Source organism: Mobula birostris, chromosome 9 (assembly GCF_030028105.1).
Source record: "Mobula birostris isolate sMobBir1 chromosome 9, sMobBir1.hap1, whole genome shotgun sequence".
In the NCBI taxonomy this organism is placed as follows: Eukaryota; Metazoa; Chordata; class Chondrichthyes; order Myliobatiformes; family Myliobatidae; genus Mobula; species Mobula birostris.
This window is the reverse complement of record NC_092378.1, coordinates 118,329,775-118,343,198: the sequence shown is the minus strand read 5'-3', so window position 1 is coordinate 118,343,198 and position 13,424 is coordinate 118,329,775. Positions and strand designations below refer to the sequence as shown.

At 41.9% G+C, this 13,424-nt stretch overlaps 1 protein-coding gene and 1 long non-coding RNA gene across 2 annotated transcripts in view; one reads left to right on the top strand and one right to left on the bottom strand.

The window, feature by feature from the left end:
* LOC140203012 (uncharacterized) overlaps nt 1–7,607 on the top strand; it is a 61,327-nt gene extending 53,720 nt beyond the window's left edge. The window contains exon 4 of the long non-coding RNA XR_011887262.1: nt 7,241–7,607. This is a non-coding gene — a long non-coding RNA (uncharacterized lncRNA). The remainder of the gene's footprint in view (nt 1–7,240) is intronic.
* mmd2a (monocyte to macrophage differentiation-associated 2a) overlaps nt 1–13,424 on the bottom strand; it is a 114,509-nt gene that overhangs the window by 42,315 nt on the left and 58,770 nt on the right. Inside the window, exon 3 of the mRNA XM_072268692.1 lies at nt 5,668–5,749. Within this exon, the coding sequence (XP_072124793.1) occupies nt 5,668–5,749 (82 nt within the window). The remainder of the gene's footprint in view (nt 1–5,667; nt 5,750–13,424) is intronic.

The window sequence follows — 13,424 nt, the reverse complement described above, 5'->3', positions numbered from 1 at the left end:
GAAGTGAGATAATGTACCATTTAAATTATTTGATCACCTGGTTAAAAGTAAAATTAGATTCAAAGACTAGAGAAGAGCCACAACCTTCTGTTTGTTCATTGACATGATCAAAAGTATCATTCACAAAACAGTTCCAAATTTCTTTCTACCCTTACCCACCGCCCCACCCCCATCACCTCCACCCCAAGGCAGAACCTGTGATCTAATCCAAGCAAAATAAAATACAACAGTGATAGATAGCAGACAGAGGCATCATTATAATCCCAGCACTGTTAATGGTTCATTGCTTATTTTCTTAATCTCTATCGTGTATCAATTCACCAAAGATAATCCGCCTGATTAATATTAAATAAGTTGATTTACTTTTGATTTTAAACAGAGCAGTATTCTTTGAAAAGTTAATAAATTATTCAGTTATAATTTTGTTCAGAATTCTCATATGTAAACAGCTGCCAGATACGAAGCAATGTCTTACTAATGTAAATTGCATCCATTATCTTTTCAGTCGTAAGCAGAATCAGTCTTGGCTATGCCTGAAAGTCTCATTAGATGAAGGTGTGTCTGTCACTATTAAGATAATGTAAATGACAGATATGTCTATCCCAGTTATCTGCAGGGATTATCACTGGAGATACTACTCATGAAAATCTTTAATCACTTCCCTGTGTCTCCCATGGGAAATAAATATCTAATACCAAAAGCTCGGTTCTTTTTTAATAAGTCTGGAAACTACCTATTTTTCTTTCACAATATCATTTGCCTTTTGTTTTACACAGCCAAAATTTGAGCACATTATCTCACTATTTCCTGTGAAATTGTCAGTGATCCCTCCTATCTGTCCAAAAATCTCCTTGAACCCCTACCACTGAAGGTACTATTGCATCAGAACAAGAACTGTTAAGATGGGAAACAGCTTTTTCCTTCAGGCCATTAGACGACCGAATCCCCTACCGCACCCCCCCCCCACCCCATCTCCTCCCATTGAATTGCCAGTAGGGTTATACTGTTTATTTTTTAACTTGTGTCATAAATGCACCTTATGATTTGTTAATTTACTCATAGTAATATTATGTTATGTGTTATACATACTGTGCCATGCACCTTGGTCTGGAGAAACATTGTTTTGTTTGGTGGTATACATGAGTATGGTTGAGTGACAATAAACTAAACTTGAATTGGAAATGACCTGACAAATTTGACACTTGTATTTACTTTCCATTCTGTGAAAATGTAGTGAAGTAAACCCTTGTATCAAATTAGGTCAAAGGATGTAAAAGCTAATTATTAATTTAATAGAGGGTGGTTATTAACCTGAAGGGATTGGATAGAATGTTGGTTTTGCATTCTGGCCAATTTTCCTCAGCTTTAATATCTGGTTGTACAAAATGCAGTTTCAGCATTCCTCCCTATCCTTTGACCAAAGTTATAATGTAATCGTTCAGAACAAAATGTCCCATCATGTTAATCGAACAATAACCCATAAAACTATCTTTAGATCAGGGCACTAATGACTGTGACATTTTCTGTACCAACCATTTGTGGTACCTCTCAGTAAAACTGCTAGTTAGTGTAAATTCTGCACTTTCTATCAATAACTAATCAAGACGTAGATTATCCCAATTCATCTCAATGACTTCTTTTAAACCACAATTACTGTTACTGAGAAATGTCAGTACCCATGCCATATTATGTGGCAATGTGTTGACATGAACCTGAGGTTGACCAAAACACCACAGACCCCACTGACTTACTTTCGCTCTGAGTTAAGCAATGTTTGAATGTAAAATTCTCATCCTTGCTTTCAAATTCCTCTTGTAAAATTCCTACCTCTTAACAGTCCCTTCCAAACTGATAAAAGATCTTCCAATCCTGGAGTTCAAATCATCTTGATCTTCTCAGAATGTTTCAACCTTACCAACTGTGCCTCCTATCCTGAAACCTTGCCTTTTCTTTCCTTCTGGTTTAAGATGGCACTAGTGATGCCCAGCAACTACTTACAGGTGGCAAAAATACACAACAAAGGGAACTACGATATACCTTATTAATAATATTTTAATAACAATTAATGCTAACAATGGAGAGGCGAGCAAAGGGTGGTCGAGCCAAGCGGTGGCAAAAGTGGTGGTGGAGGCACAGGAAAGGCCTGCTAATAGCAAGTAGGGATCTAAGGAGAGCTGGGGCATTCCCGAGAGCAAGGAAAGTCCCGATGTCTGATCGATTTAAGCACAGGGCTGAATTGGAAAGGTGGGGTATAGGCCAAATCATGCCGGCGGGATCCAGGCCCCCGAGCAGTCTGAGAACAAGGAACGACCCGATGCTTGGACAATTTAAGCGCCGGGCCAGATTGAAAAGGTCAGGATGTCAGGACCAGAGGCGGGGCGAGGGCTGGTTTTGCTCACTGATCTGCAACATTTACTCAGCCCTACGCTGAACTGCAGTGATGCCTGGCTTCGTATCTACGTAAGAACATAAGAAATAGGAGCAGGAGTAGGTCATCCGGCCCATCGAGCCTGCCCCGCCATTCAGTAAGATCATGGCTGATCTGTCCATAAACTCAGCTCCATCTACCTGCCTTTTCCCCATAACCCTTAATTCTCTTACTACGTAAAAACCTATCTAACTGTTTCTTAAATATATTTAGTGAAGAAGCCTCTACTGCTTCCCTGGGCAGAGAACTCCACAGATTCACCACTCTCTAGGAATAATAGTTTCTCCTCATCTCCATCCTAAATCTTCTCTCCTGAATCTTGAGGCAATGTCCCCTAGTTCTAGTCTCACCTACCAATGGAAACAACTTTCCTACTTCTATCTTATCTATCCCTTTCAAAATTTTGTATGTTTCTATAGTCCCAGGTGACTCAATCTCTCCTCATAGGTTAACCCCTTCATCTCAGGAATTAACCTGGTGAACCTCCTCTGCACTGCCTCCAAAGCCAGTATATCCTTCCTCAAGTATGGAGACCAGAACTGCACACAGTACTCCAGGTGCGGCCTCACCAGTACCCTGTATAGTGGCAGCATGACCTCCCTGCTCTTGAATTCAATCCCTCTAGCAATGAAGCCCAACATTCTGTTTGCCTTCTTAATAACGTGTCGTACCTGCAAGCCAACTTTTTGTGATTCATGCACGAGCACTCCCAAGTCCCTCTGCACAACAGCATGTTGTAATCTTTCACCATTTAAATAATAATCTGCTCTTCTATTATTCCTTCCAAAATGGATGATCTCGTATTTACCAACATTGTATTCCATCTGCCAGACCTTGGCCCACTCACTTAACCTATCTATATCCCTCTGCAGACTCTCCACATCCTCTGTACAATTTGCTTTTCCACTCAGTTTAGTGTCATCAGCAAATTTTGCTATGCTACATTCAGTTCCCTCTTCCAAATCATCAATGTAAATGGTAAACAGCTGCGGGCCCAGCACCGATCTCTGCGGCACCCCACTCACCCTGACTGCCAACCGGAGAAACACCCACTTATACCAACTCTCTGCCTTCTATTGGTTAACCAATCTACTATCCATGCCAGCACACTTCCTCCGAGTCCATGCATCCGTATCTTACTTATAAGTCTCTTGTGCGGCATCTTATCAAACGCCTTCTGGAAATCCAAGTATACAACATCCATCTGTTCCCTTCTATCCACTGCACTCATTTTGTCCTCACACACTTTACTCGGTTTTGCGACGAACTATGGCTGTTGCCTGCTCCAGCTGCAGTGACATCTAGTTCCATGTCTTTCATAGAACTCCAGTTCTGAAGCTATTTACTCTGCCATTCTGAACCTCAACACAGGTGCCCCTCAGGGCTGTGTCCTCAGACACCTCCTTTACTCTCTGTATACCTGTGACTGTATACCCACGCCACCTACAGCTCCAATCTGCTAATTAAATTTGCTGATGATACTACACTGATCGGCCTAATCTCAAATAATAATGAGGCAGCCTACAGAGAAGAATTCATCACCCTGACACAGTGGTGTTAAGAAAACAACCTCTCCCTCAATGTTGCAAAAACAAAGGAGCTGGTTGTGGACTACAGGAGGAATGGAGACCGACTAACCCCTATTGACATCAATGGATCTGGGGTTAACAGCTTTAAGTTCCTTGGCATAAACATCACCGAGCCTCTTTCACCTCAGATGGTTGAAGAAGTTTGGTCTGGCCCCCCAAATTCTAAAAACTTTCTATATTGAGAGCATCCTGACTGGCTACATCATTGCCTGGTATGAGAACTGTACTTCCCTCAATCGTAGGACTCTGCAGAGAGTGGTGCGGACAGCCCAGTGCATCGGTAGATCTGAACTTCCCATGATTCAGGACATTTACAAAGACAGGTGTGTAATAAGGGCCCAAAGGATCATTGCGGACCCAAGTCACCCCAACCACAAACTGTTCCAGCTGCTACCATCCAGAAACGGGACCGCAACATAAAAGCCAGGACCAACAGGCTTTGGGACAGCTTCTTCCACCAGGACATCAGACTGATTAATTCATACTGATACAATTGTATCTTAATGTTACATTGACTGTCCTGTTGTACATACTATTTATTATAAATTACTATAAATTGCACATTGCACATTTAGACAGAGACATAATGTAAAGATTTTTACTTCTCATGTATATGAAGGATATAAGTAATAAGGCCAATTCAATTCAATATTTGCTTACTTTTATCATTTACACAATTTGTTTTTTCTCTCTCTCTGTGCATTGGGTGTTTGATGGTCTTTTTTTTTAATGGGTTCTTTTGAGGTTTCTTTGTTTTGTGGCTGCCTGCAAGGAGACAAATCTCAAGGTTGTGTAATGTACACATACTTTGATAATAAATATACTCTGAACTTCTTTTCCTTGACTCCTTTCCTCAACATTTCTTTCTTCCTCCTGACACTCCATCAACCTTGCCTCTCCGACTATGTGACCTGAGGTCCAACTAACGTCATTTTAAAGTCTTCGCAGGGTAATCGAACTGTAGTATGGAAAATACAGCAGCTTAAGCCTCGCAACGAGCAATGGGATGATGGAAAGATAGCTTGGAGGGTTTTTTCTTCACTGATATTCTGAATATGAGACAAATACTGGCCAGGCCAACAATAATGACAGTTCTATTTTTCAGCACAGTAAGAGTGGCACAAGTTACATCTGAGCTGAAAATAAACCCTTATGACATTCCTAATAACAAAGTGGCCAATGAAATCAATGTGGTTAAGTTGACAATGACTGCCATACAACCACATTGGTAAGAAATTTAAATTACATTCATCCTTGGATTACGTGATGGTAAATTAGTCTAACATTTCCTCTGAAAGAATGTACTCGCTCAATTTCTGAAACCAGAAATGTAGTGTGACATAAACAAAAGAGATTCTGCAGATGCTGGAAATCCAAAGTAATGCATACAAAATGTAGGAGGAACTCAGCAGATCAGACAGCATTTATGGAAAGGAATAAAGATTCAATGTTTCGGGTCAAGACCCTTCAGGAGTCCTGATGAAGGGTCTCGGCCCAAGACATTGACTGTTTATTTTCAACATTTATATCACCCTTCAAGGAACATTTTTGCTGTTAGTACAAACCATGTGAATATACTTTTAACCAATCATATTACTGTTTTAATAATTAATATGACAGAAAGTTAACTATGTTTAGCACTATACTCACTGCATGAGTGGCACAGTTTGCTGCATGTTCATACTCTGTGGGTTCGTATCTCTGATTGGCAGGCACTCTGTTATTCATAAACCTGTAAAGAAAATAATAACTTGAGGCATGAAAGTTTACCTCAGAAATCACATATTTGTGCCATATGCCAGTTAGAGCCATTTCCCTACTCCTTAACATCATATGACTGTTTCCCTTCAAACAAATATTGCTTTTAAATGAGCACCAAGATGCATATTCTCTCATTTACTATGAGGAGCAGGCTAATGGCAAGATGGTATGTATATCAGTTGTTATCAGAGCTTTCTAGCGTGTTAATGTATAACAACAGACAATATTACAAGCTCCACAGTTCAAACATTATTTAACACCAATAATTTCCTGATCCCAGAGTGCTGCACTGAAATCTGATTCCATTCAGGTTCCATTTTATTTCACTATGCTTGGTATAGTCTCCCTGGGATTTAGGACTGATCAGCTACCGGAGCTGAATTTCTTTCTCCTCTGTAATGAAGTCAAGGATTAGCCACCTCAGTGGAACTCCATGTAACTGTTGTCGCCAATTAACCTGGGTCTGAAAACTCGCAGTTGTTCCTCAGTCACACTTTATTTTACTGCTCTGAACACAAAAATGACATTTTTATACAGAATAATATGTTAAATAACCATTTGGTAAACTATGTATATCCAAATTCTTTATTTGCAAGACCAATTGCCATTCACAATACAAGTGTTAAGAGTTAGTAGAAACTACAAGCTAACCACTAATGATACCTTAAATGCCCCTTAATTGGTGTGTGTGCCCCTTGCATCCTTCCATAACACCCTTATCTCATCTTGGTAAGCCAAGTAACTCCAGTAACCTGCTGCAGTAAAGGGAAGGTATACTTTTCAAATATCTTTCTCACCTGGGCTGTCTGCACTACATCTGAAATCTGGACATGATGTTAACCCTTGCCTTGATGTAACTTCCACATTTAAGAACCTGATCCCCAATTTAAAAAGGTCATGCTTAAATTCATTTTAGCCTATTCAAGTGAGGATGGAACGTGATTTGGCTAGGATCTTGAAGGTGGAGGTATCGAATGCCTTTGGAGGTGATGAAGTTAGGATTTAGAATATGCCTTGGTGAGGGTCCATGGTGGAGCTTGTAAGTGGTACTGAAAGCATGATGCTCTGAAGGCAGAGGAAGTGAATATTTATGGAGATGAATGGGGTTCTGGTCAAGTGATCGATTCACCTAACCACTCAGTGAGGGCAATAATTCCTTTTTGTTTTAATTGAATACTTAAAACATAAAGGGTAAAATATTTCCACAAACTCATGGGGCTGGACATTCCATTACAATTAAATCCACATAATTACATGAGAAGTAACACTCGCATGAACCTGGGTTTAAAAACTAACCAATGTAAATTCCTGGAATAAGTTTCCTAAACAACTTTCTCAAAATATTTATCCATGGCAGCTGTAGCAGCTTGACAACACAACCTCTCCCGCTAAATCTGCACATTTGAGACTTTTTAAGTGACCTTCTTGTACTTGCTTTTTGATGAAGAATTTTTATTTTCAGGGAGTGCTACATGTTTCAAACTGAAGTGAAGAACACAGAAGTCAGTCTAATAGAAGAGCATAATAGTCACTGCCTACTGACTAAGATGTTTACAGGGAACACACACTCTGCATAACGAATTGAAGCTTTCAATAGACCAACAGGGCAGGACATGTAGCTGACTGCTACAGAAATAAAAGGCAGACTAAGACGAAGAACTATCAGAACTGGAAAATGCCTGAATATGGTAGCAACCAGGCACACAACCAGATAACTAAAACACAGAGAAACAGCATGTTTGGAAAAGAAGCAAATTAATTCTCAGCAAGGGAGCACTGAGGAGAAACCATCCTAACTTCTCAAGGGAAATGGCTTGGTAATTTCATTCTTCTGGAATTTAATCACTTTTAGCATCTGGATGAGAACCTACACTTTCAGCTCAACATATTGTGTTTAAATTGCAAATAATAAATATTCAAGTTGCAACATTTTATTGCCTTGCTTGACTTTTGACTCCTGCATCAGAGGTGTGGAAATCCCTCACAGCAGAAACTGATTGTAACTCAGGCTGGGGAGAGGAATAAAACATTTTGTTTCTGTTAACAGCATGCCCTTTCTGTTTGCCTTTTAAAGTATCAGTGGAAATAATGAGCATTTTAAATGGAGCTAATCTGTTTAAGGACCAGGTGAAAAATACTCCACCTCCAGCTTCTCATAACCTACTCTGCATATTTGTGAAAATATTAAAAAGCGAAAGGGTGCTGGTTATAAGTCTGTTTTAAGTTTCCCAGCTCAAAGCCATGTTTGGCAGCAATTGAGTGCAGACTGTGAAGCAATCTCTGATGAAGCCTTTAGGTCTAATGCTGGTTTGTTAGTTTATGGGCCTTGACTAAGTAAAGAAACATACAGATCATCTGCATGTTTGTCACCAACCCAGCTCAACATGTAATCAAAATATTCTGGGAAATTTGCACTGCAGCTCACTAGGACTGCACAGAGTCGTCAGCAACCAACCTCCCAGGTTGATCGAGGGGAAAATTCACTGAAACATTAAACAAATTGCATGGTTTTAATGCTATTTCCTTGGCACGCATAAGGCAAGACATGAGCAGACAAGAGGTTATGTAATGAATCCTCCATGAATACATCCAACCTGATTCAGAAACCTTACAAGTAGGATTTGTGTCATTTAATTGAGGGTAATTACACAACTGCATATTCAAATGGAACAATAACCATACAAGGTGCCCCTACCAGTTCCTTCAAGGAATTAAGGCTTACAGAAACACACATCTAGGCATCTGAACAGGAGTTGAGATTCAGATTTTAGTGGGGACCTTGCCATCATCTGCATCCAAATTGCTTAGACACTGAGAGGCATCAAGCTTTTGTACTTCCTAAGCTGTTTCAATGCTGCGTGCAGATCTCAGAGAGGCCATACTCCCGGCGGACATGCATTGGAGCACGCTATAACTATACCATTTTAATTTTCCAATTATACCTCAGTCCTGCCTTAACAATTCGCCAAGAGTACAAGTAAATGAATTTGCATTGATTTTCTTATTTTACCAGTACTTCATCATTCTGGCCGCAGTGTTTAACAGTTAGGTACATCCTGAACTCAAGTATCTTGCCTTCCAAATAATATTAAACATTCAATATTCTCATGAAGAGAGTACCCTTATTGAACATAATATTGGTTGATACCATTTGCCCCATGTGATAAATTACTCTCTCTATTGTGCAACAATGTTTAGTTGGGAATTGCTAGAGTCTAAGCTTCTGTGGAGAGGTCGCAGAGAGAAACATTGTCTCAGGACTGGAAGTTTAGCTTTTATTTAGTAACGTTTTCTGGCTGTTAATTTGAATTACTATTCCCCAGTATGTTAAAATAGAAATACTGGAATAGGATTCCAGAAGTCTTGGTAACATATAGATGTGAACTGAAACACAGTGACTTGTATGATTGAATTGAGATGGTTCATGATAAAAACAAATAAGAATGCTTGTAACTTATTTAGTAAAAGTGAGAAACCAAGAGTTTACTCTGTATGTTAAATTGGCAGTGACAAATAAACCAGAGGACACAAGGGCAAATACATTAAGTATTTAATTCTATGAGATATTGGTATAGAGCAGCCTGTGTCCTTTCAACGCAAGTCATCAACATTGAACTGTTGCATATTGGAACCAACAAGCTTTATCCTGTCAATTTATTTGAATACCTTGAATTAAACTGGGAGATGTTCCTATTGCTGGTGAAGAGGTGTTAGCAGTAAGTCAGTGTGGGACAGTATGGCATACTAGTCAGGAAATGGCTGAAGTGACTATGTGACAAACTACTTGGTGTTCTTGTACCATTGTTTAATATAGAATTGCTTGTGTCTGAGGAGAAAGTGAGAAGAATATTGTCTTAGCACTGTACACTTCTAATTTGCAGGAGCAACAAGCAGTTAGGGTGGTAAATGGTATGTTGGCCCCCTTAGCAAGAAAATTTACAGGTGCTACAGTAACAAGGTGAAATGTGAGATCCCTCTTAGAGTATTGCCTACAGTTGTGGCTTTCTTACCTGGGCATGGATATACTTGCCATAGAGGGAGGGAACAAAGTTCACCAGACTGATTTCTTCTGACATTGAAAAGAGATTGGGTTAATTAGCTTTATATTGCCAAGAATAGGGGATCTAACTGAAACCTGCTAAAATCTTATAGGACTAGACTGACTAGATTTAGGAAGGATGTTTTCCCTGGTTGTGGAGTCCAGAATAAGACGTCACAGTCTCAGGCAACAAGTCATTTTGGACAGAGATGAAAAGAAACATCTTCACTCAGAGATGAGCAAATCTGCAGATGCTGGAAGTTCAAGCAATACACATAAAAATTGCTGGTGAACGCAGCAGGCTAGGCGGCATCTGTAAGAAGAGGTACAGTCGATGTTTCGGGCCGAGAGCCTTCGTCAGGACTAACTGAAAGAAGAGATAGTAGGAGATTTGAAAGTGGGAGGGGGAGGGGTAGATCTGAAATGATAGGAGAAGACAGGAGGGGGAGGGATGGAGCCAAGAGCTGGACAGTTGATTGGCAAAAGGGATATGAGAGGATCATGGGACAGGAGGCCTAGGGAGAAAGAAAGGGGGAGGGGGGAAGCCCAGAGGATGGGCAAGGAGTATAGTGAGAGGGACAGAGGGAGAAAAAGGAGAGAGAGAAAAACAATAAAAATAAATAAATAAATAAATAATGGCTGGGGTACGAAGGGGAGGTGGGGCATTAACGGAAGTTACAGAAGTCAATGTTCATGCCATCAGGTTGGAGGCTACCCAGACGGAATATAAGGTGTTGTTTCTCCAACCTGAGTGTGGTTTCATCTTGACAGTAGAGGAGACCGTGGATAGACATATCTTAATGGGAATGGGACGTGGAATTAAAATGTGTGGCCATTGGGAGATCCTGCTTTCTCTGGCAGACAGAGTGTAGGTGTTCAGCGAAACGGTCTCCCAGCCTGCGTCGGGTCTCGCCAATATATAGAAGGCTGCATCGGGAGCACCAGACGCAGTATATCACCCCAGCCGACTCACAGGTGAAGTGTCGCCTCACCTGGAAGGACTGTCTGGGGCCCTGAATGGTGATGAGGGAGGAAGTATAAGGGCATGTGTAGCACTTGTTCTGCTTACAAGGATAAGTGCCGGGAGGGAGATCGGTGGGAAGGGATGGGGGGGACAAATGGACAAGGGAGTCGTGTAGGGAGCGATCCCTGTGGAAAGCGGGGGGCGAGGGAAAGATGTGCTTAGTGGTGGGATCCCATTGGAGGTGGCGAAAGTTACGGAGAGTTATATGTTGGACCCGGAGGCTGGTGGGGTGGTAGGTGAGGACAAGGGGAACCCTATTCCTAGTGGAGTGGCGGGAGGATGGGGTGAGAGCAGATGTGCGTGAAATGGCAGAGATGCGTTTGAGAGCAGAGTTGATGGTGGAGGAAGGGAAGCCCCTTTCTTTAAAACAGGAGGACATCTCCTTCGTCCTGGAATGAAAAGCCTCATCCTGAAAGTAGATGTGGCGGAGACGAAGGAATTGCGAGAAGGGGATGACATTTTTGCAAGAGACAGGGTGAGAAGAGGAATAGTCCAGGCAGCTGTGAGAGTCCGTAGGCTTATAGTAGACATCAGTAGATAAGCTGTCTCCAGAGACAGAGACAGAAAGATCAAGAAAGGGGAGGGAGGTGTCAGAAATGAACCAGGTAAACTTGAGGGCAGGGTGAAAGTTGGAGGCAAAGTTAATGAAGTCAACAAGCTCAGCATGCATGCAGGAAGCAGCGCCAATGCAGTCGTCGATGTAGCGTAGGAAAAGTGGGGAACAGATACCAGTATAGGCTTGGAACGTGGATTGTTCCACAAAGCCAACAAAAAGGCAGGCATAGCTGGGACCCAGATGGGTGCCCATGGCTACACCTTTAGTTTGAAGGAAGTGGGAAGAGCCAAAGCAGAAATTTTTAAGAGTAAGGTCTAATTCTGCTAGATGGCGCAGAGTGGTGGTAGAGGGGAACTGGTTAGGTCTGGAATCCAAAAAGAAGCGAGAGCTTTGAGACCTTCCTGGTGGGGGATGGAGGTATATAGGGACTGGACATCCATGGTGAAAATAAAGCGGTGGGGACCAGGGAACATAAATTCATCAAAAAGATTCAGAGCGTGAGAAGTGTCACAAACGTAGGTAGGAAGGGATTGAACGAGGGGGGATAAAACAGTGTCAAGGTATACAGAAATGAGTTCGGTGGGGCAGGAGCAAGCTGAGACAATGGGTCTACCTGGACAGGCAGGCTTGTGGATCTTGGGTAGGAGGTAGAAATGGGAAGTGCAGGGTGTGGGAACTATAAGGTTGGTAGCAGTGGATGGGAGATCCCCTGAGCGGATAAAGTCAGTGATGGTGTGGGAGACAATGGCCTGGTGCTCCTTAGTGGGGTCATGGTCGAGGGGTAAATAAGAGGAGGTATCTGTGAGTTGTCGCTGTCCCTCGGCAAGGTAGAGGTCAGTACGCCAGACTACAACGGTACCCCCTTTATCGGCGGGTTTTATAGTAAGGTTAGGATTAGTGCAGAGGGAGTGGAGAGCAGAGCATTCCGAAGGAGTGAGGTTCAAATGGGAACAAGGTGTGGTGAAGTCCAGACAGTTGATGTCCCGTAGTTAGCAATAAAAAGATCCAGAGCAGGCAGAAGACCAGAGTGGGGTGTCCATGAAGTGGAGGAGGGTTGAAGACGGGAGAAGGTGTCGCCAGTGGGGGTGGGAGAGTCCTTGCCGAAGAAGTAGGCTCGAAGACGGAGCCCACTTTTATTATTATATTTTTTTTCTCTCTCTCTCCTTTTTCTCCCTCTGTCCCTCTCACTATACTCCTTGCCCATCCTCTGGGCTTCCCCCCTCCCCCTTTCTTTCTCCCTAGGCCTCCCGTCCATCCCATGATCCTTTCATATCCCTTTTGCCAATCAACTTTCCAGCTCTTAGCTCCATCCCTTCCCCCTCCTGTCTTTTCCTATCATTTCAGATCTCCCCCTCCCCCTCCCACTTTCAAATCTCTTACTATCTCTTCTTTCAGTTAGTCCTGACGAAGGGTCTCGGCCTGAAACATTGACTGTACCTCTTTCTATAGATGCTGCCTGGCCTGCTGAATTCACCAGCAATTTCTATGTATCTTCACTCAGAGGATGGTAACCCATTGGAGTTTATTGCAGAGGCAAATCGCTGTTTTAAACTGATACATTTCAGGATGCAAAAGGTATCATGAAGATAATTTTGAGATAATGATCAGCTAAAACTGCAATGACTTATGAACCAGGCTTGAACAGCAGAATAGTCAACTCTTCCTAGTTTCTATGTAGCAAGCTAGGCTTCTTAATTTGGACTAGTAGTTTCCAACACCTTACAGAAGATGGACAGTAAAATAACAATGAACACGTCTAAGGACTGACAATGGAAACCTACATTTTGGGGAGTTGCTGAGTTTGATGTGAATTCCTTTTCCAGATTAACGTAAAAAAAACTTTGAACATGATCTTAAATCACATCCTGGTATGCCAAGCCATTAGCACATGCTAAGAGCAATGTAAAGGGATCAGGACATCCTATTCTATTTGCTCAAGATAGTAATGATAAGTCTTCTTTGAATGTATGAGGTGAAAGTGGTTCCAGAATTTGGACTGTACATGGCTAGAGGGAAAATTGGATGCC